Here is a 25,152-nt window from a genome sequence, read left to right on the forward strand (position 1 = left end):
TGTTTCTGTCCCCATACTGAAAAGCTGCTGTCTGCTTGTCCTATTAGTTATGGAGAGAGGATACTAAAATGTCCAGCTATGCCTGTGTATTTTTTTCTGTTTTTTTCTTTATTAAGAAATTTTCTACTCACTCCACATGCTATCCACAGACCCCCCTCCTCCCTCCTCCCACCCCCCAGACCACTCTCCCAAGCCACCCTGCATCCCCACATCCCCCAAATCGAGGTCTCCCATGGGGAGTCAGCAGAGCCCAGCACACTGAACCTAGGCAGGTCCAAGCCCCTTCCCATTGCACCAACGCTGTGCAAGGTGTCACACCACAGGCACTGGATTCCAGAAGCCTGCCCATAGACCAGGGTCAAATCCCGATCCCCCTGCCTGGATGCCCCTGAAACAGTTCAAGCCAAACAACCATCTACCATATCCAGAGGGCCTAGTCCAGTCCCATGGGGTACCCACAGCCACCAGTCCACAGTTCATGGGCTTCCACTAGTGTGGCCGGCCATCTCTGCACATCCTCCCATCATGATCTCAACGTCCCTCCCCTGCAGTATCTCTCCTCTGTCTCATCAATTGGATTCCCAGAGTTCAGCTTGGTGCGTAGCCGTGGATCTCTGTATCTGCCTCCATCTGTCACTGGACAAAGGCTCTATGATGACAGCTAGGTTATTTGCTGGGCTGGTCACCACCCCTCTGGACCACTGCCAGCAGACCAAGGTGGGGTCAACCTTGTGGATTCCTGAGAGCCTCCCTAGCACCCTGCCTCTTCCTATTCCCATGATGTCCTCATCTATCATGGTATCTTCCTCCCTACCCTCCCACTCTGTCCCTGTTCCAGCTTGACCCTCCCATTTCCCTATGTTCTCACCCCCCACTTCTTGCCCTCTGCCACCTCCCCCACAGAGGGCTGATCTCCAAAATATATAAAGAACTCAAAAAGCTAGACATCAAAATACTGAACAAACCAATTTTAAAAAATGGGCTACAGAGCTTAACAGAGAATTCTCAATAGAAGAATCTCAAATGGCTCAAAGGCATTTAAGGAATTGCTCAACATCCTTAGTCAACAGGGAAATGCAAATCAAAACAACTCTGAGATACCATTTTACACCTGTCAGAATGACTAAGATCAAAAACACTGAAGACAGCTTATGTTGGAGAGGATGTGGAGAAAGGGTAACACTGCTCCACTGTTGGTGGGAATGCAAACTTGTACAGCCACTCTGGAAATCAGAAAATTGGGAATAAGTCTTCCTCAAGACCCAGTTATACCACTCTTGGGCATATACCCAAGGAATACTCAATCTTACCACAAGGACACATGCTCAACTATGTTCATATCAGCATTATTCATAATAGCAAGAACCTCGAAACAACCTAGATGTCCCCCAACTGAAGAATAGATAAAGAAAATATGGCACATATACACAATGGAGTACTACTCAGCAGTAAAAAACAATGATATGAAATTTGCAGGCAAATGGATGGATCTAGAAAATATCATCTTGAGTGAGGTAACCCAGACTCAGAAGGACAAACATAGTATGTACTCACTCATAAGTGGATACTAGATGTGAGGGAAGGGATGGCCAGACTGCAACCCACAACTCCAGAGAGGCTAGCTAATAGGAAAAGACCCTAGGAGGGACACATGGATGATCCTGTGAAGGAGAGGTGGATGAGATCTGCCTGTGTATTTACCTCTCCTCCTTTTACGACTTTCCTTTTTGCATTATATGTAGAATTAGTTGAATTCAACTAATCTTGTTTTGTGTTAATAAACAACTGTGAAGGGCCAAATCCTGGCTGCCAGCATTCGCTGTTTCCATTGTGTAAATACTCCTAGTGGTTGATTTCAAGCCATGAATTGCTATTACTGCACATAGAGTGGGGGCCACACGATGGCTATGCCAAGCCAGTCTGGAGACTGTCTGTGCCCTTCAGTTAGACCGATTACCTACCAGGCATGCCTTTCATCTCTGCACTTGTCTGATGAAATTTGTTTTGTTTATTGCTAGTGTCCCACATTTCTTAGCCTTACCTGGGAAAAATTATGAGTAAGTGGATATACATTTATCCTTTTTTATCTTAAGTTTTCTGCATCCTTTCATTTAGATATGTCTTTGGTGTGCAGCATATAACTGTATTTTTATTTGTCCTACAGTTCAATAAATTTAGGCTTTGAATTAGTAAGTTAATGCAGTGTTATATTCACATCTGCACCTGCTATTTTCGTATTATTTTACAAGTCTCTCACCTCAAACTTGTTTCTTTTTTCTTTCCTTTCTTCTTGCCTTCCTTTTTAAGGGTAAAATATTTTTATCATTCCACTTAATCTTTTACAGATAATTGTGAGCCACCATGTGGGTGTTGAGAATTGAACATGATTCCTCTTGAAGAACAGCCAGTGCTCTTAAACCCGGAGCCAATTCTCCAGCTCAGCTTTTTAATTCGAATTACATCATTTTCTCAGATCGCAAGTCTTGGGAAAATTGTCCATTTCTGTCACTGTGGCCATTCATCACAACTGTTTGAAAGTCCGTATCTGGTTATCCTAGACAGTGATCTCTGTGTGCTGTTTCATTTTGTTTTAGTTTTCAGTCATTTTCTCTTCTTCTGTCATGGTTAGAAATCCCCTGATAAATATCAGACATGACATGTAAAACATGGCAGACTCTGTGATTGATAATCAGTCACTTCCTCACAGAAGAAGTAAGCTTACTTTTGACCATTGGCCATAATCAATGATTGGGATAGCTTTGACATTAGGCCTTCTCAGAGTAGATTCTGTCTCCAGGTTTCCTTTCCTTGTAGTTTTTTATTTCCTTCATGTCTCAATGGTGGGTACCAGGACTCTGTGGTCCTACATCAGCCTTGAACTTTAGGTTTCATCCTGTTGACTTGTTATTCTCTCCTCACCAGCTGCCAACAGCTCAGGATATTTTCTGTTCAGCAGTTTTCTCTGGGGAAAAGGTGTTGAGGAAAGTCAGCTCATAACATTATTTCCTTCTTCCCTAATCCTTCATTCACCCTGGCTACTCAGGAGGGTTGCTGAATCTGCCAAATGTCTATGTTTTATATCTGTACAGATTTTCTAGTTATTCTTAGCAGTAGGTTTGGTGTCATATAAGCAATTACATCATAACTAGAAGCAGACTTTTCTTTATCTGTAATAAAAAAAAAATCCTGGCCTTAGTTCCATTTTTCTAGTAAGGATGACAGAATCAAGCTCTAAATCATCACAGTCAACTTTTGGTGAGCATTGACTATCTCCAAATAAAATAGTAAGTTGAACCTCGTGTACATCAATCACACACTTCTCCTTAGCATACTTTAACAGCACATAGTTCAGCCTTCCTGTTTGGTCCTATCATACATGATACATCTGTGAATTTTATAAATCTAATAACAATGGATTTTGACTTATTGTAATTTTGTTAATAAAAGTTATTTTCTCTAGATTTTAAAATCTTTATTGCAGGATTGTTGTTGGTTTGGTTTGGTTTGGAGGAGAGGTTAATTTGGGGATTTTCTTGTTTTTGATTTTTCAAGACAGGGTTTCTCTGTGTAACAGCCCTGGCTGTCCTGGAACTCTCTTTGTAGACCAAGCTGATCTCAAACTCACAGATGTCCGCCTGCCTTGGCCTCCCAAGTGCTGGGATTAAATCATAACAGGCTGGTTGCAGGGTTTTTTGTTGGTGGTGGTATTCTTTTTTAAGCTTTGTTTTATTTTTATTTATGTAGGTGTGTGTCTCTGTGTGAGTATATTCCACCTCTATCCAGGTGACCGTGGAGGCCGGAGGAGAGTAGTAGATCTGCTGAACTAGAGTTATAGCAGTCGTGAGTTGCATGTGGATGCTGCAGGAAAAACCTGGACCCGTGGAAGAGCATCAAGTGCTCTTAACTGCTGCACCACGTCTCCAGCCCCGTTTGCAGGGTTGCTGTTTTTCCAGACTCCGTCGATGTGTTTTTGGTCTCCGAGTCAGTGATGAGAAGCTAGCCACTTTTCATATTGTTATTCTCTGTTGTAAAGCTGTACTTTCTTTCCATATTTCTTTCTCTCTTTCTTTGGTTTCAGGGAATTAATCCATGACACCATTTTGTAGTACTGCTGTCACCTGGAGTTTGGTGAACTTGGATCTAAAAGACTGTACACATCATCATGGTATAACATCTTCCACCCACAATTCCTTGTGTTTAAGTACAAATAAAATTTGTACGTACATAGAAACATCACCAATATCCAAGCCAAAATACTTATACACATAAACTCATAACCATTGGTCAAAAGTAAATCTGCATATTTACAAAACATACTATAAACATAGCTTCCCACTGACAGAATAGTTCAATCATATTAAACTACAGCCTGAAAGGTGTGGCAAGGTAATACAATTATTTTTTCAAATTTGTTTTTTGTAACGGGGACTATGGGGGTCCAGCCCCTCAACAGTCCTCTCCCAGGGTCTGGGAAGAATCTACAACCAGTTGATAATTTAATTTTTGATGATATTAAATGAATCTACATACACGGAACTCCTTAGTTCATACACTTTATTATTCTGAGTCAGTTCTCTCTCCACACAGCTTCTATTCTGCTCTCGTGCCTGGCTCCTTTCTTGCCTGATTTTTCTCTGCATTTATCTGTCCCCTCTAGGTTCTAACTTGATTCTCTCATCTTAGTTCTGCCCCATCTAGGTTCTCATCCATCTAGTTCCTTCCCATCTCAGCTCCTCTCCCATCTCCTTCTTCCTCATCTTGTTCTTCTCCATCTGGCTCTTCCTCATCTTCCACCTGTTCCTCTAGTCCTCTCTTCTAGCCCTTCCGTCTAGTTCTTCCCCATCTAGTTCTGTTCTCTTTTCTCTTCTCTGTCTCATCCTCAAGTCCTCTCTCCAAATCTCCTCTAAGTCTCCTTCCCCTCCTTCTCTCCAAGTCTCTCAGTTTACACTTATAAACCTAAGCCATAGCAATCCTCCTCCTCCAGCCAGGTCACCAGGCTTGAACAGGCTCATAAAGGCAGGTAAGAGTTTTCCTCAGGCAGTGTCTGCCAGGCTTTCTTTTACAGCCTGGAAATGGAGTGGTTAAAGGAGGAGGTCAGTTGAGAGCTGTTACCGGTTAGTATATCCGAAAAAGGGAATTTATGTGCTCAATCTACAGTTCCATAAGTGGTTAAGTAAAAATGTTAGGAGTCTGTGGTAATATTTTATTTGTGCTGAAATGTGGTGATATTTTATTTGTATGTTCGTAAATAAAGTTTGCCTGGAGATCAGAGGACATAGATATCCATCCATTTACAAAAATCAGGCAGTTGGTAGCACCCGCCCTTAATCCAATCACATGGCAGGCAGAGACTCTGTGTGGTCAAGGGCACAGCCAAGCTTGGTGACCCATGCCTTTAATCCCAGTACCAACCATAGAGACCTGGAGGTCTGTACAGACAGGCAGTGATGAAGAAATGAAGTAGCTGGGCTAAGAGCCCATGAGAAGGCAGAACTGCAAGGCAATAAAGCACAGGTTAAGCAGGAAGAAGCTGGTTCTCTTTGGGGAAGCTACAGTGGCATGCTGAGCTAAGGTTAGCTGGTGGCTCTCACTATTTCCCTGATCTTTATGGCTTTCACCCCTATATTTGGCTCTGTGTTCCTTATTTAATAAGACTTTAGAAATTTGCTTACAGGAGTCTATAATGTTAGTAAGGCTGTATAAGAAAGGAGGGTCTCAGCTGAAACTGTACAAGAAATAAAGCTATCCGCCTGACCTAGGAGACAGGCCTTGTTTCAATAAGGGTGTTACCTTAGTTCAGATCACTTGGCCTTGGATGCTTGGTAGGTATTTTAGATATATACACTGTTAGAAGTTCTTAGAACCACATGTAGCATACAAGAAAATCATTGTAGGAATTGGCCAATATATACACAAAAGCTAAAATACCACCAAGACTTCTTAAGCCATGGCTTGACCTTTGTAAAGGTCCTTGACCTTTCCAAGTAGTAGCTTTTGTCATAGTAACTGGATTCCATTACATCTTCCTGCGGCTTGCCGCATTCTTTCCTGTCTTTTTACTGTCTGTATGTCTGTGTGGTTTGTGGGTCACACTGGGCACACACATGCTTTCAGAAGTCAGTTTTCTCCTGCTATGGACCTCAGGCCTTAATTCAGGCAACCAGGCCTGCTTGGTAAGAACTTCTACACACGGCCCACTTCTCCAGCCTCAGATGTGCCTCCTATGCAGGCAGAACTGGCACCAAGTCAAGACGAAGTTCCTTTCAATACAGAATAGTCTTCATGAAGCATACCGGTCTTCACAAACCCTACTTCACCTCAAGTGAAACGCTAATGTGGCTCTTTCTATACAAAACAGACAGGTTCTGTTTGCTTGCTTGACAACCTTAAAATAAAGGAAAGGTTGGTAGTGGCACGGTGCTGGCAGCAGGCGCCTTGTGAATCTTCACACCATGTGTGAACTTATTCCTCACAGTCAGACAGGCAATGTGTACAGCTGCAGCAGTGTGGACCAAGCTTTCAATGGATAGTGCTCAGCCGGGTTAATGTATCCCCTTTTCCTCATGACTTGGGTTTAAAGATGGCCTGTGGCTGGTCGGTATGATGAAGCTGTTTTCACCTCAGCTTGGGCACATATTATGCAATGTGTGTTTTGGATTCAGACCCCGGACTAGTTCAGAGCCAAGTTAGAAAAACAGCCCCTCTATAGAGAAGCGACAGTTGGGGAATCTGAGTGATCATCTTGGCTGTCCCAAGCAGTATGATTTTTAGAACTACCCATAACCACAAAAAAGTTAGTAACCACACATTAAAAAATAATTTTATTTTATTAAGTATCTAGTTCAGGAAAAAGTTACAGTTCAAAGACAAGAAAATTTCTCACTTCCTGAAGCAAACACTGGAAAGCCAGTTTCATAAAATAGACACTTTTGATACAGGGATGATGGTCTCTCTCAGCTGGTAAGAAGTGAAAATCTTGAACTGAATCTTATTATGTTATATTCGAGTTCTTCATTTGAATATTTTTGATTTATAGAAGTGAAGCCATTTAATAACACAGGTATCAAATGTTAATTTTTTTTAAATTCACAGTTAGGAGAGGTGGAGACAGATGGCTCAGTCCAGATGCTTGCTGTCCAGCACAACGACCTGAGTCTGGATCCCCAAAACACAAATAAGAAGTCAGGCAGAGTGGCGTGCACCTGTAATTCCAGCACCTGGGAGGCAGAGATAGGAGTCTCCCTGGGGCTTGCTGGCCAGCCAGTCCAGCTCATCAGTGTGCTTAGGTTTCAGTTAGAGACCTTGCCTCAAAAATAAAGTGGAGAACTATAGAGAAGACACACAATGTTGACCTCTGACCTTTGCACTCTTGCACACATATACACAAAAATAGTCTGTTATAATAAAATCCACAGCTAAAATAGTTGTAGTATTCCCAAATAGTTTACTGCATAATTCCATGCAGAAAAATGTCGTCAGTGAAAAACTAAAAGGACTGGTTTTTTGTGGTGGTTGTTTTGTTTTCTTTAGTTTTGTTTCAGACAAGGTCTCACTATTTAGCTCAGGCTGCCCTTGAACTCATAGAGATCCACCCCGCCAGGTCTCCTGAGTGTTAAGTACATCATTATGCCCAGCTAAGGATTGGTATTTTTGAGTGTGGCGGCTTCACAGCCACATATTATTCTAGCTGTGAAACTTGCTGGCTTCATGTTATTACCTGTCAACATTCCACATAAAAGGGGTGAGGGCTCACAGGACCCTCAGTTTTCTTTAAGGATGAGCCCTTGGTAAGTTGGCCATGTTCTAGTGGTCAGCTGTACACCATGTACAAATATGGGCAACACTAACTGGATTCAGTAAGGAGTGTGTGTTTTGTGTGTGTGTGTGTGTGTGTGTGTGTGTGTGAGTGTGAGTGTGTGTATGTGTGTGAGTGTGTGTGTATGTGTGTGTGAGTGTGTGTGTGTGTATGGTGTGTGTGTATGAGTGTGTGTGTGTGTGTTTCACAGCCTCAGGCCATTCCCACTGTGATATTCCTGCTTTGAGCTTGAAGCTCAGCCTTCTGCTCCTGCTAGCATGGCTGCTGCTTGCTGCGATTTCCGCTGCCATGACAGGCTCTCCTTCTGAACCCAGAGTCCAAATCAACCCTTCCTCCTCCAAGCTGCCTCGGTCATGGTGTTTTATCACAGCAATAGAGAAATGATCGAGACACTCATGGAAGCAATACCTCAGTAAGTAGAGATGAGACCGGAACAACACATGCGCCCTGATCTGAGGCCCTTTCCAGAGTGGAATAGGGACCCAGCTCATTACCCTAAGAGCAACTATTAGACACTTAAGGTTTTTAAAGAGGTCCCTGAAATTATCAAACTTCGATCCATAATTAGGCCAAACTATTGTATGGAGAATTGATTGAAAAAAAGCCAAATATTTCCTTACTAGGTTAACAATTATTAATTAACTAATATGCCTAAATAACTCCTTCATAGTCACTTCATGTTAACTATATGTAATTAAATGAGTTTTAATAACAAATCTCCATGTAGCACTTTACAATTGAAATATAATACATACATAATTTTAAATTCCCTAATAACTTCATTTAAGTAAGCAAAAAGAAGCAGGTAAAATTAATTTCAACAATATATATCATCTATTACACCAAAAGTAATATTATAACAAGAAATCAACATAAAAGTTGTAGGGTGAAAGGGGCCAGTAAAAGAACACCCTGGCCCTGAGACCAGAGCCAAGGAAACACACCCTGCCTCTACCCACCTCAGGAATTGAAATCTAACCAATCTTTGAGCTTGTCCCAAGCTCAGAAATAGAGATCCTACCAATCCCCAGCCTGAAAATCTCCACTTTAGAAAGATCCACCCCTAAGAAACACATTATAAGCTGTTCAGTTTGGGGCTGCCCTTTTTCCAACCTGGCAGAGGCAACCACACTCCTGGATTCCTCCCTCCCAATAAATCTCTTGAGTGAGGTTTGTTGGAGCAGGAGCGGGAGCAGAGCAGAACTGTAACACTTTGGCTGGCGAAACTTTCCCTTGCTGGAGCAGAGATGTTACACTTCTCAGGAGCAGAGCAGAGCTGTAACACTTCTCAGGAGCAGAGCAGAGCTGTAACACTTCTCAGGAGCAGAGCAGAGCTGTAACACTTCTCAGGAGCAGAGCAGAGCTGTAACAAGCTCCCTGGGGAAAGTCTCCCCTGCTGGAGCAGAGAGTCCTTACACTCACATTAGGGAAACCTTTCCCAGAGCAAGGACTATAACACTTTGCTAGGGAATCCGCCCCCACTGGAGCAGAGCTGTAACACTTCTCCTGAGATACCTTTCCCTTCAGAGATATAGGTATTCCTTGGCTTCCAACTACCAGGATACTTTCCCCTTCAGAGCTGTAACACTTACAAAAGTATTATTAATGAGATAATTTACATTACTTTTTCATTAAGTTGTGTATTTTATGCTGAGAGCTTGTGTTATTGCAGATAATTCTATTTCATGTGCTCAGTGGTCCTTAAAGAGCTGTCATGGTGAAAAGTATAATTATTATGACTTTACCAAATGGTTCTCAAATATGGACAGTACCATTTTGCCTCAAAGTTAAAAAGACCAAATGACCTTTAAGTATCCTGGGGACTTTTGAACAGTAGCACTGTCTCCATCTGCTTGTCTCCTGGTGAGGACGCAGTGCAACCAGCAGCCTCCAGCTACCATGCCTTCTCCGACATGATGAACTAACTATATACCCTCAAACTGTGAACCAAACAAACTCTTTCTGAAGCTGCTTCTGTCAGGGATTTTTCACAGCATCAAGAACAGTAACTGATACACAGAACCCTGACTCCATGACTGTATTAGTCAGGGTTCTCTAAAGGGACAGAAATGAAAGAATATCTATATTGGATTTATTACACTGGCTTACTGAATACAGTAAGGTAATACAACAATGGCTATTGGTTGTCTTAGTCACTGTTCTATTACAACTCTGATAAAGAAATCATTTCACTGGAGCCAGCTGACAGTTTCAGAGGTTAGTCCATTATCATCATGGTGGGAGTATGGCAGTGTACAGGCAAACATGGTGCTGGAGAAGGAGCTGAGAGTTCTACACCCAGATTCACAGGCAACAGAAAGGGAGAGAGCCACTAGCCCTGACTTGGGCTTCTGAAGCCCCCAAACCCACCTGCAATGACACACTTCCTCCAGCAAGGCCACATCTACTCCAACAAAACCACACCTCTTTTTTATTATTATTATATTTGTGTCTTAATTTCACACATCAGCCATGGGTTCCCCTGTCCTCCCCGCTCCCGCCCCCACCCCCACCCCTGCTCTCAGTGGTAGAGCGCTTGCCTAGCAAGCACAAGGCCCTGGGTTTGATCCTCAGCTTTGGGGGGAGGAGGTATATCTCATTGGCAAAATGAAACAGTGCAAGGATGGAGAAGTGCATATTGAGCAAGGGGATGTAAGATACAAGCAGGAAAGGCCATTCTTATATGACAAGTAGAATGCCAATCAGTGTCCCAGAAGAGATAAAGGTCACAAACAAATTCAGTAAAAAGAGAGAATGATAGTAAAAATTTCATAAACAAAACACTGCTGGGCATAAAAAGATAGTTACTAATGCAATATAATATATGACTTCAGCATACCACTCTAACTAACTAATATATAAATTACGCAAGCAAAATATCTACAAAGAAACTTCAGAGTTAAACTGCACCACAGATAAAACAGACTTGATAGAGAGCTATAAAGTATTGTATCCAGCAGTTACTACAGAATGTACTATCTTCTCAGTAACCCAAGGAACTTCCCCTAAAATAGATTATGTCCTGGCCATAAAGCAGGTCATTAACTAGCTGGCCATTAACAAATACCAAAACATAAAAAATAAAAATAATTTCTTTGATAGTATCAGACTATACTAGAATAAAACCGGATATCAATAACAAAAGAAGCTAAATTAACACATGGAGATTTAAACAATATATTCTTGGGCTCACCACTGACCCTAGACCTGTTTCCTACTCCCAGGAACACACTTTTTCTAAGAGACCACACTTACTCCAACAAGGCCATACCTCCTAATCTTTCCCTAAACATTCCACCAACTAGGAACTAGGCATTCAAATATATGAGCCTGTGGGGTTATTCTTATTCAGACCATCCATCCATCCATTCCAGGCGCATTCTGCTAAGCCTGGTGGTGGCCTGAGTTCAACCCCCACATGGTAGAAGGAGAGAACTGGACACAGATTTTCCTTTGATCTCCACATGTGCACTGTGGCTCTCTCTCATATGTACACACACACACACACACACACACACACACACACACACTAAATATAAAATGTAAACACCAAAACCAAAAAAAGTGCATTCAACAAAAGGCAAATGAACTGAACAATTCTCAAAGAAGCACAAATGTTCAGTGCATTGGCAGCAGAATGGCTCATTAGATAAAGGCTCTTGCCATGCAACCCTGTCAATCTGAATTCAATCCCCAGAACCCACAAGAAGGCAGGAGAGAATTGATTCTCCAATGTTGTCCTCTGTCATCCACATATTCACTATAGCATGTAAGTGCTCACCTACATATATTATATACACATACAATAATAAGTAAAAATTTAAATGGCAAAAATATATGAAAAAATACTTGATATCTTTAGCCATCAGAAGATTTCAAATCAGAGTATATTAGTATTTCATCTTTCCCTGGTTAGAATGGTTGACGGCACTAAATCATACAAGTGCTGATGAGAATATTGAGAACAAAAGAACACTTATCTCCTGTTGGTATGGATGTAAATTAGTGTGCCATCATGGAAATCAGTATAGGGGTTCCTTAGAAAACTAAAAGCTACCGTCTTCTCCAGCAGTAATACCCCTACCTGAAGGAATCTAAGTGAGCACACTACACAGAAACCTGCCCGTTTCTGCTGGGTGTGGTGGTACTGGTAAAATTTCTGAGTTTGAGGCCAGGCTGGTATACAGGACAGCCAGGGCTACCCAGAGAAAGCCTGTCTTGAAAAACCAAACCAAACAAACAAACAAATAAATACATGTAAAAAGCTGTCACGGTGGCCCATGCCTTTAATCCCTATGCTCCAGAGGCAGGCGGATCTCTGTGAGTTCAAGGCCAGCCAGGTCTACATATCAAGTTCTAGGGCAGCAACAGCCCAGGGAGTTCCAGTTCTAGGACTTCATAGATATACCCTGTTTCAAAAAGAAAAAGGAGGAGGGTGGGGAAGAAAGGGAAGAGGAGGAAGAAAGAAGAGAAAAGAAGGGAAAAAAAAGAAACCTGCACATTCATGTTGATGAAACACTATTAACAACAGCCTAGATATCCATCAGTAGATTAACAAATAAAGAAAATGTAGTATATACACACAGTATTATTCTGCCATTAACTAGAACAAAACTATGGTATTTGTAGGACTATGGATGAAACTTCTGTGAGTAACCCCAACGTACTCACCAGCTCACTGAGACGGACTTCTGTGGAGTCCTCACTTCAGTCTGTTGTGGACCCCTCCCTGGAGTGAATAGACATCCCTTCACTTCTTCCCCAGCAATAGTGTCACATAACAGCAGCAGGTCCTTTACGTTGTGGCCAGTGGGTCAGTTTACTGGAGCAACATGATAGTACAGACTGGATGGCTTAAGCAAAGACCATTTTCATTTTCTTGTAGTTCAAGAAGCTATGGAAGTCCAAGGCCAAGGATTCAGAAGTTTCTCTGCTAGGCTACCTGGGTTGGCACACAGCCAGCCTGCTCTCACCACATTCCAGTACTCCTCCTCTATGTGCATTCATCCCACTTGTATGCAAATTTCTTATTAAATAATGCACCAGTCAGATTGGATTAGGGCCCATTATAATTGCTTTATTTTAGCCCATATGCGTTTGAAGGCCTCATCTCCAAAATATAGTCGAAATTGTGAGGTATTAGGGATTAAGGGCTTCAGTATATGGACTTGCAGGGATATTATTAGCCTGTAACAGCCAGTGTTTCAGCTGCTGGTCGTAGTAGGTGATCCCCATGCATGGTTCATGCAATCCTTGCAGAGGTAGATGAGAGTGTGTGTCTCTCCCCATCCCCTTCCTCTTCTTCCTTCTCCCATTTGTTTTGTTTTTCAAACAGGGCCTCTCTAGGTCACCCTGGCTGACCCGGAACTTACTATGTAGACCAGGCCGACCTTTAAGTCACAGAGATCCTCCTGCCTCTGGCTCCTAAATGCTGGTATTAAAGGCGTTTTTGTTTTTGTTTTTTCTTTCTTTGGTTGGTTGGTTTCGGTTTTTGAGACAGGTTTTCTCTGTGTAGCCCTGGCTATTGTGGAACTGTAGATCAAGCTGGCCTCGAACTCACAGAGATACGCCTGGCTCTGTCTCCTGAGTGCTGGGATTAAAGGCGTGCGCTGCCACCGCTGCTTCTAAACTGTTTCTTAACCTATATGCTAGAGACCAAGGTAAGAAAACGCCTTTATGCGTGGGTGGTGGTGGCACACGCTTTTAATTCCAGCACATGGGAGGCAGAGGCACACGGATCTCTTGAGTTTGAGGCCAGCCTGGTCTACAGAGCGAAATTCAGGATAGGCTCCAAAACTACGCGGAGAAACCGTCTCGAAAAAACCAAAAAACCAAAACAAAAACAAAACAGTTTAGAGCAATGGTTCTCAACCTGCCGGTTGCAATCCCTTTGGCAAGCCGCTATCTCCAAAAACATTTACATTATGATTAGTAACAGTAGCAGAATTACAGTTATGCAGTAGCCATGAAAATAATTTTATGGCTGGGGGGGGGGGGGGGGGATCCCAGCAACCTGAGCTGTATTAAAGGGTGGCAGGGCTAGGAAGGTTGAGACCCACCCGTTTACAGTCTAGACCTTAGAGGAACATGGGAAGCTGTCCTCCATTATTAGACTTAATTCCTGGTACAGATTAAAGCGGGTCACCTGATTTCGAGACTGTCGTTTCAGTACCCAGGACACCAATTTTGGAGCCTGGGCGTGGTCTCTCATGACCCTAGGAGACGCGACTGCAAAGACTGAGCCGTAAAGAACTCCAGGAGTCGTGAAGAGTCGTGGCGCAGAAGACTTGCTTTACGGCTAACCACGCTTCTAGCGGGCGTGCAGAGCTTGCGGGTTCTGGTTTGCACACGTGTGGCGCTGTCGGTGACCCTTTGGTAATCCCTCTTGGTAGAGCAGCAGTGAAGCACGGAGTGGCAGCTTCCGCCTAGGCTCGTGAGCTGATGGAGCTTGCAGCTGAGGAGGAAGGGACTCCGGGAGGAGGTCCCCAGAGGGTGGCGGAGGGGGCGCGGCCGAGGCCCGAGGCTGGTAGGGACGGAGCCTGGGACTTAGGTGGGAGCCCCGAGGCTGGCGATGGAGAGGAGAGGAACGCACTGACAGGAATTACGACCACAGAGGATGTGGAGGAGATAAAGATGGATTTAGCTGTGGTGAAGCAGGAAGTGGTGGACTGGTCGGATATGGACGGTGGCATGCCGGACAGCCACTGGGTAAAGCCGGAGGTGGAGGGCGGGCCTGAGGTGAAGGATGAGAAAGTAGGCGTGGTGGAGGTGAAGCAGGAGGCGGATGGTAGCCTGGTGGTGAAAGAAGAGCCGGTGGATGAGCCGGAAGTAAAGGAGGAGAACGTGAAGGTGAAGGAGGAGGTGATGGACTGGGAAGGAGTGAAGGAGGAGGAGCTGGACGTCAAACAGGAGTTGTTTGTTGGTCAGAACGTAAAGCAGGAGCCGATGATGGATGGAGTGCATGTCAAGGAAGAGGCCTGCCTCAAGAGAGAAGTGATGGATGACAGGAAGGTGAAGGAAGAGCCTCAGATGAATCCCCGAGTGGGCTGCAAGAGGAAACTGGCTATGTCCAGGTAGGGCAGGGAGAAAACCCAGATGGGAACTAGAACGTTGAGAGAAGGAAGTTACCGTAACAGCAGAAAAGTGGAGTAAATTAACCCAGGCATGAAGCCTTGTGCTTGCTAGGCAAGCGCTCTACCACTTATTTTTATATATATAACTTGAATTGCATTTCATTGTAAATGTCATTTGCAAACATTTCCTAATTTTCAGTGACAGCTGTCAAGTATTTCATCAGCGTTGCTAACCTGCTTTATTTGCTCTGACTACCTGCCTGTAAACTGTGAATATCCTTGAGTTAGCATTCAGAGACTGTAAGTGGACTTCATTTTTGAGCATTAAGTCACAGGTGAACTTTTACAGGTGTCAGACTTGTGGGACAGAAGAAGCCAAGTACAGATGCCCACGCTGCCTTCGATACTCCTGCAGGTAAATATGTAACTTTCTGCCTTATTCCCTTCCTGTCTGCACTTACTTCAGATCGAAAACTGCTTCCTGTTTGTTTCTGCAGTTTGCCCTGTGTAAAGAAACACAAAGCAGAACTGACTTGTAATGGCGTCCGAGATAAAACTGCTTATGTCTCACTACAGCAGTTTACTGAGATGAATCTCCTAAGTGGTAAGTCGTTTTGTGCACAACAGATAAATGCTTTCTGGCCACCTAATATATGTCACTTGTTAATTTTTCCATTCTGAAATTCCAAGACTATCGATTTTTGGAAGACGTGGCAAGAACAGCAGACCAGGTTTCAAGAGACACTTTCTTGAAAAGACCAAAGCGCAAAAAATATGTAAGTATTTCTTCTGATCTTTTCAAGTTAAAATGTCTTTCAGTTTATTCGTTTCTCAGCTACATCAAGTGGCCACCCTGATCTGAGACTCCTGGTTATTTGAGATAGATCCAAAGTATTTACCCTGAGGAGTTTGTATTGTAGTGGGGAGTTAGTTAAGTGGAAGAGTCTGGATGTGTAGAACAACAAATATAATTTCTTATAGATTTAAGTGCGTGTAGAAAATTAAGATGAGTCAAAAGGGTAAAGAGGACAGAGTGCTGTGTGAGGGGCATGAACTGTTCAGGGTATGATTGTCAACACAGTGACGATGACGAGTGTCTCTGATTGGGGACAGTTAGGCTGTGATCTTAATGGTGTGAAAGAGACAGACATTTGGCAGAAAACTTTTCTGGGTAGAAACATAGGCAAAAGTGGCATAAGCCTGTGACCGACACTTGGAGGAAGACATAGCCAGACTTTGACTCAAAAAAGATGCAGGAGGGTTGGGGATTTAGCTCAATGGTAGAGCACTTGCCTAGTAAGCACAAGGCCCTGGGTTCGATCCTCAGCTCAAAAAAAAAAAAAATTAAAAAAAAATAAAAGATGCAGGTTGGGAACTGGTATGTGTTTGGAAGGTTACATGGGGCAGGATAACGGAAGAATAGTGAGTGAGTGGGGAGAAATGCTAAACAGAGGTTAGGGGGCGGTGGTGGCGCACGCCTTTAATCCCAGCACTGGGAGGCAGAGCCAGGCTGATCTCTGTGAGTTCAAGGCCAGCCTGGTCTACAGAGTGAGATCCAGGACAGGCTCCAAAACTACACAGAGGAACCCTGTCTCAAAAAACCAAAAAAAAAAAAAAAAGGGTCCCCAAGCATTCTAAGCAAACAGGAGACCCAGGGTGTGGTGGAGTCTTTAATGCAGCACTCAGGAAGCCAAGAGGCAGGTGAGGCTTTGAGTTCTAGGCTACGCAGTAGTGTGTGAGACCTTTTTTTGTTTGTTTGTTTCAAGACAGGGTTTCCACTGTGCAACTCTGGCTGCCCTGGAACTCTCTCCCTGTAGACCAGGCTGACCTCGAACTCACAGAGATCCGCCTGTCTCTGCCTCCTGCGTGCTGGGATTAAAGGCGTGCACCACCACTGCCCAGCTGAGGCCTTTTCTCAAAAAAGAAAAAAAGTCTGGTGATGGTGGTACACACCTTTAATCCCAGCACTTGGAAGGCAGAGGTAGGCAAAATTCTGAGTCCAGCAAGGTCTACAGAGAAAGGACAGGCAGGGATACAGGGAGAAACCCTGTCTCAATCAACAACAAACAAATAAAAACAAACAAATAAAACAAGGGAAGGGTTGAGCATATTTTGTCTTTAAAGGAGCTCTCTTGACCCTGGAGAGGTGGCTCAGCAGTTAATCGAACATGATCTTGCAGAGGACTGGACTACACTGTGACTTCTGTTCCAGAGGCTCCAGTGCCCTCTTCTGGCCTCCAAAAGCACCAGGCACATACGCACATGATGCACATACATGCATGCACACAAACACTCATACACATAAAATAAAAAAAATACTTTCTGGAAAAAAAAAGATCACTTTGCTGCTTGGTTGAGGTCAGGGAACCACAGTGGAGGATGACTGAAAGCATGAAGAATAGTTTCAGGGGTGTATGCCCCAAGAAAGGATGGTGGCTTCTTATGTATGCTGTTAGAAATAATTAGAAAGTGATGTGATTCCAGTTTTAACAAAAAGTTAACAGGACCCTGTGTCCTGACACACTTAGTTTTCATAGTCTTGCTTCCCTTAAACACTAGGACAATTAAAGATTACACACATAAGATATTTGGTACCTGAGAAATTCATTAATACTGTAATTGAATCAGAGACCATTTTAGTGTAGAAGTGAGGATTCTCAGTGCCTTTCACACACCTACATACCTTTCACACACCTACATTATTGGTACCAAGATGATAATACACATGTGGAAAGTTACCATGTGGCATTACTTACTACTGCTCAGGTTAAATTAAACATCACTAAGTTCTGTTTTTATTGTAAAATACAGCATATATTAAAGAATCATAAAATGGAAATATAGTGTAATGATTCATGATGTAGTGAGAATCTGTGTGATTGCCACTGGGCCTGGGACAAGGACGTTCCTGCCTCACTGGTGTTCCTCGTCACCTTCTCGTGTGCTGCACTGTCCCAGTCTCCTTTCCAGAGTTGTCTTAGAACCATACCTTTGCTCACTCTGTTGTTCAGAGATGAGGTTTCATAACAACCACAAGCCTTTTGAAACGACGCTTGCTATTGGGAATCTTTTGGGTTTTGAATTGCGGTCTGTCTGCATGTGCTTTTCTAGGCTTTGTACTTAAACATGGAATTGTTGTTGGCTGTGTTCCTGTCCGTAGTTTGACTGGAAGTTAGTAAAACTTAGTCTGTAGTGATTATTACCAGTTTTCTTTCTTCTTTTGGGGTGAGGGATTCACAACATCATTCCTGGCTGTTCTGGAACTCACTCTGTAGACCAGGCTGGCCTAGACTCAAGAGATCCACCTGCCTCAGCCTCCTGAGTGCTGGAACTAAAGGCGTGTGCCACTACTATCCGGCATATTACTACCAATTTTCATTCTGACCAGTTATGTCTAAATTTGGTCCAGCTTTACGTTTTCTTTTTTAAGTTTGATTGCTATAGGATTGTATTGGGTTTTAATTTTACAGTTCACTTACTCCTTTTGAGAAGAAACATCTTTTTATTGGACATTCGGATTTCCTCTTTGTGAGTGTGTGCTTAAGCCTTTTGTTCATCTGTTCAGCTTTCTGTTCCCTTTGTCTGTGTGTCAGTGTGGGCAGACACATGGCATGGCACATGTGTGGAAGTCAGAGGCCGGCCTCTGGGACTGGCCCTCTTCTTTACTTCTTCTCCTGGCTCTCCATAGGACACTGGAAAGCAGACTTTGCTCCCACACCAAGCTTTGTGATTTCAAACTTAGTTCTTCATACTTGTGCAGTAAACTTTACCCACCGAGGCATCATCAGCCTGTGAGCTGTCTTTGTCTTAATACTTTAATTCTTTGTGTTTTTTTTAGATACTGGTCAATACTTGATGGGATGTTATAAACTATTTTGTATGGTTTATCTTTTCACACTTGGTAAATAAATGTCTCAATTTTAGTGTATGCTTTATCTTCTGCTTATTTCCTTTACAGGTAGTAGTTTTATGTGTTTATAAGGAAATTCTTTCCTGTACATGGTCAGCAGCACTACCATTTGGGTAGCCTGCTTTGAACCTAACACTTTATACCTTGAAGTTACAGAGATAATTGTTTTCTGAAAACTTTATAGTATTTCATTTCACATTTTTGTATTTTCTTAAAATTGATTGTTAGTGTCATTGGAAGCAAAAATACCATTGAATTTTCCATTTAGATAATCCCTCTTTGTAGCACCATTTCCTGGAAAGCCCATCTTTTCCTATTTTTCCCAGGGTCATGTTTATCATAAATCAAGGCGCCATGTGTGCTTAGATCAGTTTTTAGTCTATCTGCTCCATCCTGTCAGTCCATTTGTCTGTCTTGCATCACTGCTAGACTCTCTCATTTATTGTAGTCTGCTTCACTCAGCATGTGGCCTGTTTGCTTGAAGAAATGTCATTCCATACTGAGCAACCACAACCCTTTTTCCTTTTCGTACTGTTATTCCCTACATGACCTCTTGACTGTTGTCTATATAATGTTGGACATAAGAGATCATTTAACACAGACTGAAATGTACAATATCATGTGCAAGTATTATACCATTTATATAAGGGACTTGAGCATCTGCAGAGTCTGCTGGGTCTGTGGCATAAGAGTATGCTCTCTTAAGGTCAGGTTTATTGAGTGTGTTATTTAAGTCATTTCTATCCTTCCTCACTTACAGTATTCTGAGGGAGCAAAAGCAAAAGGACTTTTTGTCCAGGTGGTGGTGGCGCACACCTGTAATCCCAGCACTCGGGAGGCAGAGGCAGGTGGGTCTCTGTGAGTTTGAGGCCAGCCTGGTCTACAGAGCTAGTCCAGGACAGGCTCCAAAGCTATAGAGAAACCCTGTCTCAAAAAAAAAAAAAAAAAAGACTTTTTGATCCTTGTCTCCATTAGTTTTTGCTTGGTTACTTTAAAGCTAACATACTGCATGCGTCAGAAAGGATTTCTTCCTTAACATTATGAGGCTACTGTCTCTGCTTCTAAGCCAGTGATTCTCAACCTGTGGGTCATGACCCTTTTGCAACCATATGGAAGCACAGATACTTACATTATGATTCATAACATTATAAAATTACAGTTATGACATAGCAATAAAGACAGTTTTATGGTTGGAGTCATCACAACATGAGGAACTGTGTTAAATGGTCACAGCATTGGACAGTTGAGAACCACGGCTCAAGCTTTTTGTCTGCTTTTCCCGATATTAAAAACTGTACCAGGGCTTTGCATGGTGTTTGTGTGGTATGTTTTTCTTTTCCACTTCCCTATCTTATGCTTTGGTAAGTCTTTTGTGTCATAGCTCTGTTCTGTCTTGAGCAAGTATGATAATTTGGGTTTTTTTTTACCAGCTCAAATGCTTTTAAGGCAGTTTTTAAATATATTTATTTTTATATATGCATTTCTCTCATTGCCTGGCAGTTTCCCGTGGAAGAGTTCATCTTTATAACTACTACTATTATTAAAACCAAAGTCTGCTGACTTACAGAATTACATATGTTGTTGTTTTGTCATTTTCTTACTTAGCTGGTGATTGCTAACCCTTGCCCATGGACTTAAGACTTGCAACTTTGCATTACAAGTTTTAGATTCGTATCCATTTAACCAGAAAACTTTTTTGTCCTTCCTTTGAGTGATCTTTTTTCTTCCTTAGCTCAATAAAAAGTTCATTTGAGATATTTCCTTTGAGACTCTAGAGTTACCTCCTTGAGCTTAATAACCAACTCTCAGGTGGAGTAACGTGTTAAAAGCAGGTGTTTTTATATCCCATTTTGTACCCTCTTGGTATAGTTTTATTTGATAGTGCATTGTAAGGCATTCTGAAATTAACTTATGTTTGGCTAAGGCATTCTGAAATTAACTTATGTTTGGCTTTGTTGCTAGCTGTTCTTTATGAAAAATCGTGCCCGAAAGCAAGGCATTTTACTGAGGCTTCTACCCTGTGGATTCAGCAAGAGGAAAGAGAACTCAACAGTTTTTGATCACAGGTACCAGGTCTCTTTTCTTTTACTGTATAGCTGTACTCATTTGATGGGGAACAACCTCTAGGATTTGGTTTACTTTAGAACATTGTTAACAAAAGTTTGATCTGTAAAGTTACTGGATGACAAGAGAAACTGATATTTGCATGTCCTCCAACTAGTAAAGATTTGGGAATGTGATGTGTTGTCTTGCTGTCCTCTGAGACTTCTCAACTGTTAATATGCAAAGCAAATCAGTAGATGTACTTGTGATTTAATCTCAGTAAGTTGGAATTTGATGGCATATATTTCTGATACTGCCTCATAATTCTTATGGCTGGGTTGGAATTTGATAGCATGCATTTCTAGTGGCTACCAGCAATGCTTCTTCCTGGCTGAGAACCATGCTTTGAGTAATAGTGTTGTGAAGTTTTCTCTAAGACCTAGAGTGTAGCTAGAGTTTTCCTGCCTGGCCCAGTCAGGACAAATCTCTCTTACCCGCCAGTCCCACAGTTGCTCAGACCCAACCAAGAAAGCACACAGAAACTTACATTGTTTAGAAACTGTATGGATGTGGCAGGCTTCTTGTTATCTGCTTCTTCTATCTTAAATTAACCCATTTCTGTTAGTCTATACTTTGCCACATGGCTTGTGGCTTACCAGTGTCTTTACATGTTGCTTCTCATGGTGGCGGCTGGCGGTGTCTCTCTCCAACCTTCTACTTCCCAGAATTCTCTTCTCTCTTGTCCCGCCTATACTTCCTGCCTGGCCACTGGCCAATCAGAACTTTATTTACACAGAGCAATATCCACAGCACTTCCCCTTTTCTTTTTTTTTTTTTTTTAAGGAAGGTTTTAACTTTTACATAGTACAATTACATATAACAAAACAATTATCTAGCAAGAATTACAGTTACAATATTAAAGAAGATATCCTATCTTATATTGGTGAGTCTAAGGTTTTATATCTAACTTATCTTTTCTAACTATCTAGTCTTCAACCACATCAAAGACCTCAGAAGGATATAATATTACCTGAGAACCGGGAGAAGGATGCAAGCATTTTTCGGGAGTCTTGCAAGAGTAGACAGAGATAGCTGGCATCCTGGACAGTCACCTAATATTCCTTTGTAAAGTTGGGGCATTTGTCTTCAGCCCACAGGGCTAGAGTCTCTCGGTCACTTCTCTCAGTGTCCTGTAGAATGTCTGGCAGTTTCCTCTGTGAAGCAGGAACCTGAAGGACCATTTTGTCAAGCAAAGTTTAGTGGTCACCTTTCTATGGGTCCTGCATGTCCAGTCAATCAAGCAGTCCAGGCAAGAACAGTTTCTTGCCCAAATGGCTATTTTTGCCAAGGTGAAGATAAGATATGAAGTGTCTCCAATGCCCATCCTCGTCTCTGAAGTAAATCGGTGTTGCCAGGAGCAGACATGTCTCACTGTCCAGAAAGTCTAAATTTTAAAAATATTTTAAATGCCATATTCTGAAGGTCTTTGAAGTATTTGAAGATTACCTATCTATCTGAAATATCTCTATGTATACCCAGAAGACTTAACTAACATGGCTATGAGTATGATTATCACAGATGATTAATTATTAATCTATTTTTAATTATCCATTTCAATTTAAAATGAGCTATACAAACATAATACCTTAAACATGAGTAGAAATATACACCCAGTATAACAAAATTAACTTTTAAGTTTGTATCAATAGACTAAAATCTATACCAATGTAAAACATTTTAAACAAGTTGTTGCTCTTTAGAAGTAAGTTCCTTCCTTAATCTACCCTTTCATCCTATTATATCAAGCGGTTTTTTAATGAATTCTTGCCACGTTGGGCACCAATTGTAGATGTAACCGGCTTGTTAAATAAGAAACACAGAACCGATTGCAGAGTTAAACCACGAGGTCAGAGCAAAAGCAGAAAACCTTACCCTTCACTGCTTCTGCGGTTCCTCCTCTCCGCAAGAGACCTACTTCTGTGCGTCCTGTCTATTTAAAGACTTTCTGTTCTGTTTTCTCATTGGTTGTAAACCCAACCACATGACCTCCTTGTCACTGCCTGTTTGTACAGACCTCCAGGTCGTCTATGGTTGGTATTGAGATTAAAGGTGTGTGTCTGCTATGCTGGCTGTGTCCTTGAACACACAGAGATCTGCCTAGCTCTGCCTCCCAAGTGCTGGGATTAAAGGCGTGCCCCACTACTGCTCGGCTTCTGCTCTGGCTTGCTCTGACCTCAAGGCAATTTTATTGACATACAAATAAAATCACATTTCAATACAAATAAAATATCACTATACTAGAGCATCATGGCGGTATTTGGGGGGCTTAAATTCAAATCTAGGAAGGACAATAAAAGCTAGGTAAGTTCTTTTGGTTAAATCACTTCCTCTTCTCACTCACCACTTCATACCTTGATGTAAAGTCAAAAACCCTGAGGGACTTCCCTTTAACTTGTAGACAGATCTCAGTGTATTGCCTAAAGTGGTCTCAGTTCTGACTCAAGCCATTTCCCATCTGAGCTTCCCAAGTAGTTGGGACTGCAGGCACATTACTGTGTATACCCTCAGCCTCTTCATGATCTGATGGGAGGGAGCTAGGTAGGCTGTAGTGTCCCTTTCCAGTTTACTATTCCACATGTTGAAAAATTCGAATCATCAGAATTCTCATGTTTTATTCTAATAAAACTTCCACCATTTCAAAAGATGTTATGTAATTATAAAATGACATTATTTATTTATTTAGTTTGTGCTTTAAGACATAATATTAGTGAGATTGATTCTCCTTGTTCATGATTGGTTTCCAAAGCAAAGTAATTACTTACTGTTACCAAATCTGAGATTTGTATATGTTAAAACACTGAGAATTTGGCATACTTTGGTGAACCTTAGAGTAACCAGTTTGCACCTTGTACATAAGATGTGTGCTGTGCTGTGAAGGAGTCATTTAGGACTGTTATCCCAGATTAGTTCTTATGATCAGAGTGTAGCATTTTGTCTCTGGGTAAGGAATGTGGGGAAGATTGTGTGGTCTGTCACTGGGTTTAGTAACTTCATTTTAATTATGAACCACTCCAAGATGGCAAACTGAATACTTCTGCCCTAATGTTTTGCTCGGGATATTCCAGAGATGTGAGGCTGGTCTTGTATTTGTAGTGTTTTGTCTCCAGTAGTTATAATACAGTTTGATTGATCTATATTGAGGACAATTAAAAATGTTGAATTTGCATTACAAACATTCTGTATTACTTTATACCTTGTAGTTTATTTGTATAAACATAGGAGAAATATGTTCCTGATTTCTGTTTTTCCTTGGAACTAAAATACTCTGGCTCATTGCAACTAGCTCTGCAACCCACATCTTTCCATCTGTGCATCATTTTCCTCATGAGGGAAAGGGGAGTAGGTTTAATGTGTTTATGTGACTAGTATTTATGTTCACTCAAAAAAAAAAAAAAATCCTTGCCAAGCGGTGGTGGTACATGCCTTTAAACCGAGCGCTCAGGAGGCAAAGCCAGGCAGATCTCTTTGAGTTTGAGGCTAGCCTGGGCTACAGAGTGAGTTCTATGACAGGCACCAAAACTACACAGAGAAACCTTGTCTCAAAAAACAAAAACAAAAAAATCCTTTTAGGATCCTTTTTTTCTTTTTCCTTTTAGATTTCCTTAGTGGGGGCCTGTAAAAATGTGAGCCAGGCATGGTGGCATATCATCACCCCAGCACCCAGGAGACTGAAATAGGGTGACCGTAAGTCCCAGGCACCACAGGGCAGCATAGCAAGGCCCTGTCTGAGAAAAAACTTTATAATGTACTTTCCAGGTTTGTCTGAGAATAGTTTAGTTTCTTTTCTTTTTATTTATTTATTTTTCTTTTGAGGCGGAGTCTTAGCCAGCCCAAGCTGCCTTAGACTCACTGTGTCATGGACTTGTGACCTCTTGTTTCTTTCTCTGGAGACTGGGATTGCAGATATTGCTGCTAGTGCACCACTTTCTAGAAGGAAGGTGCTGCTGTCACCTAGTTTCTATCCCCTCTCTTGGGATCAGCTGCTGCCTCCTGCCAGGATAACTGCCTCAGCTCTTATGTTTGTATTAGTTTTGCCCACTGAGTTTTCCCCAGTATAATTTAATTGCTCAATCACTGTCTTAGGTGGGTTTCCATTGCTGTGTTAAACACCATAACCAAAAGCAACCTGGAGCAGAAAGGGGTTATGTCACTTACATTTCAACATAACAGTCCATCAGCAAAGGAAGTCAGGGCAAGAACTGGAGGCAGGACCTGAAGTAGAGTCCCCAGAGGAACACCACTTACTGGCT

At 42.1% G+C, this 25,152-nt stretch overlaps 1 protein-coding gene and 1 long non-coding RNA gene across 2 annotated transcripts in view; one reads left to right on the forward strand and one right to left on the reverse strand.

Annotated features, from left to right (window-relative positions):
• Nucleotides 1-14,034, reverse strand: part of LOC118585530 — a 36,714-nt gene extending 22,680 nt beyond the window's left edge. The window contains exons 1-2 of the long non-coding RNA XR_004945207.1: nucleotides 13,962-14,034; nucleotides 12,488-12,758 (exon numbers count right to left, since the gene is read on the reverse strand). This is a non-coding gene — a long non-coding RNA (uncharacterized LOC118585530). The remainder of the gene's footprint in view (nucleotides 1-12,487; nucleotides 12,759-13,961) is intronic.
• A 74-nt stretch (nucleotides 14,035-14,108) lies between these two features.
• Nucleotides 14,109-25,152, forward strand: part of Znhit6 (zinc finger HIT-type containing 6) — a 44,245-nt gene continuing 33,201 nt past the window's right edge. The window contains exons 1-5 of the mRNA XM_036189923.1: nucleotides 14,109-14,889; nucleotides 15,239-15,304; nucleotides 15,387-15,493; nucleotides 15,580-15,665; nucleotides 20,762-20,865. Of these exons, the coding sequence (XP_036045816.1) occupies nucleotides 14,258-14,889; nucleotides 15,239-15,304; nucleotides 15,387-15,493; nucleotides 15,580-15,665; nucleotides 20,762-20,865 (995 nt within the window). The 5' untranslated portion in view covers nucleotides 14,109-14,257. The remainder of the gene's footprint in view (nucleotides 14,890-15,238; nucleotides 15,305-15,386; nucleotides 15,494-15,579; nucleotides 15,666-20,761; nucleotides 20,866-25,152) is intronic.

This window comes from Onychomys torridus, chromosome 6 (genome assembly GCF_903995425.1).
Source record: "Onychomys torridus chromosome 6, mOncTor1.1, whole genome shotgun sequence".
NCBI lineage: Eukaryota > Metazoa > Chordata > Mammalia > Rodentia > Cricetidae > Onychomys > Onychomys torridus.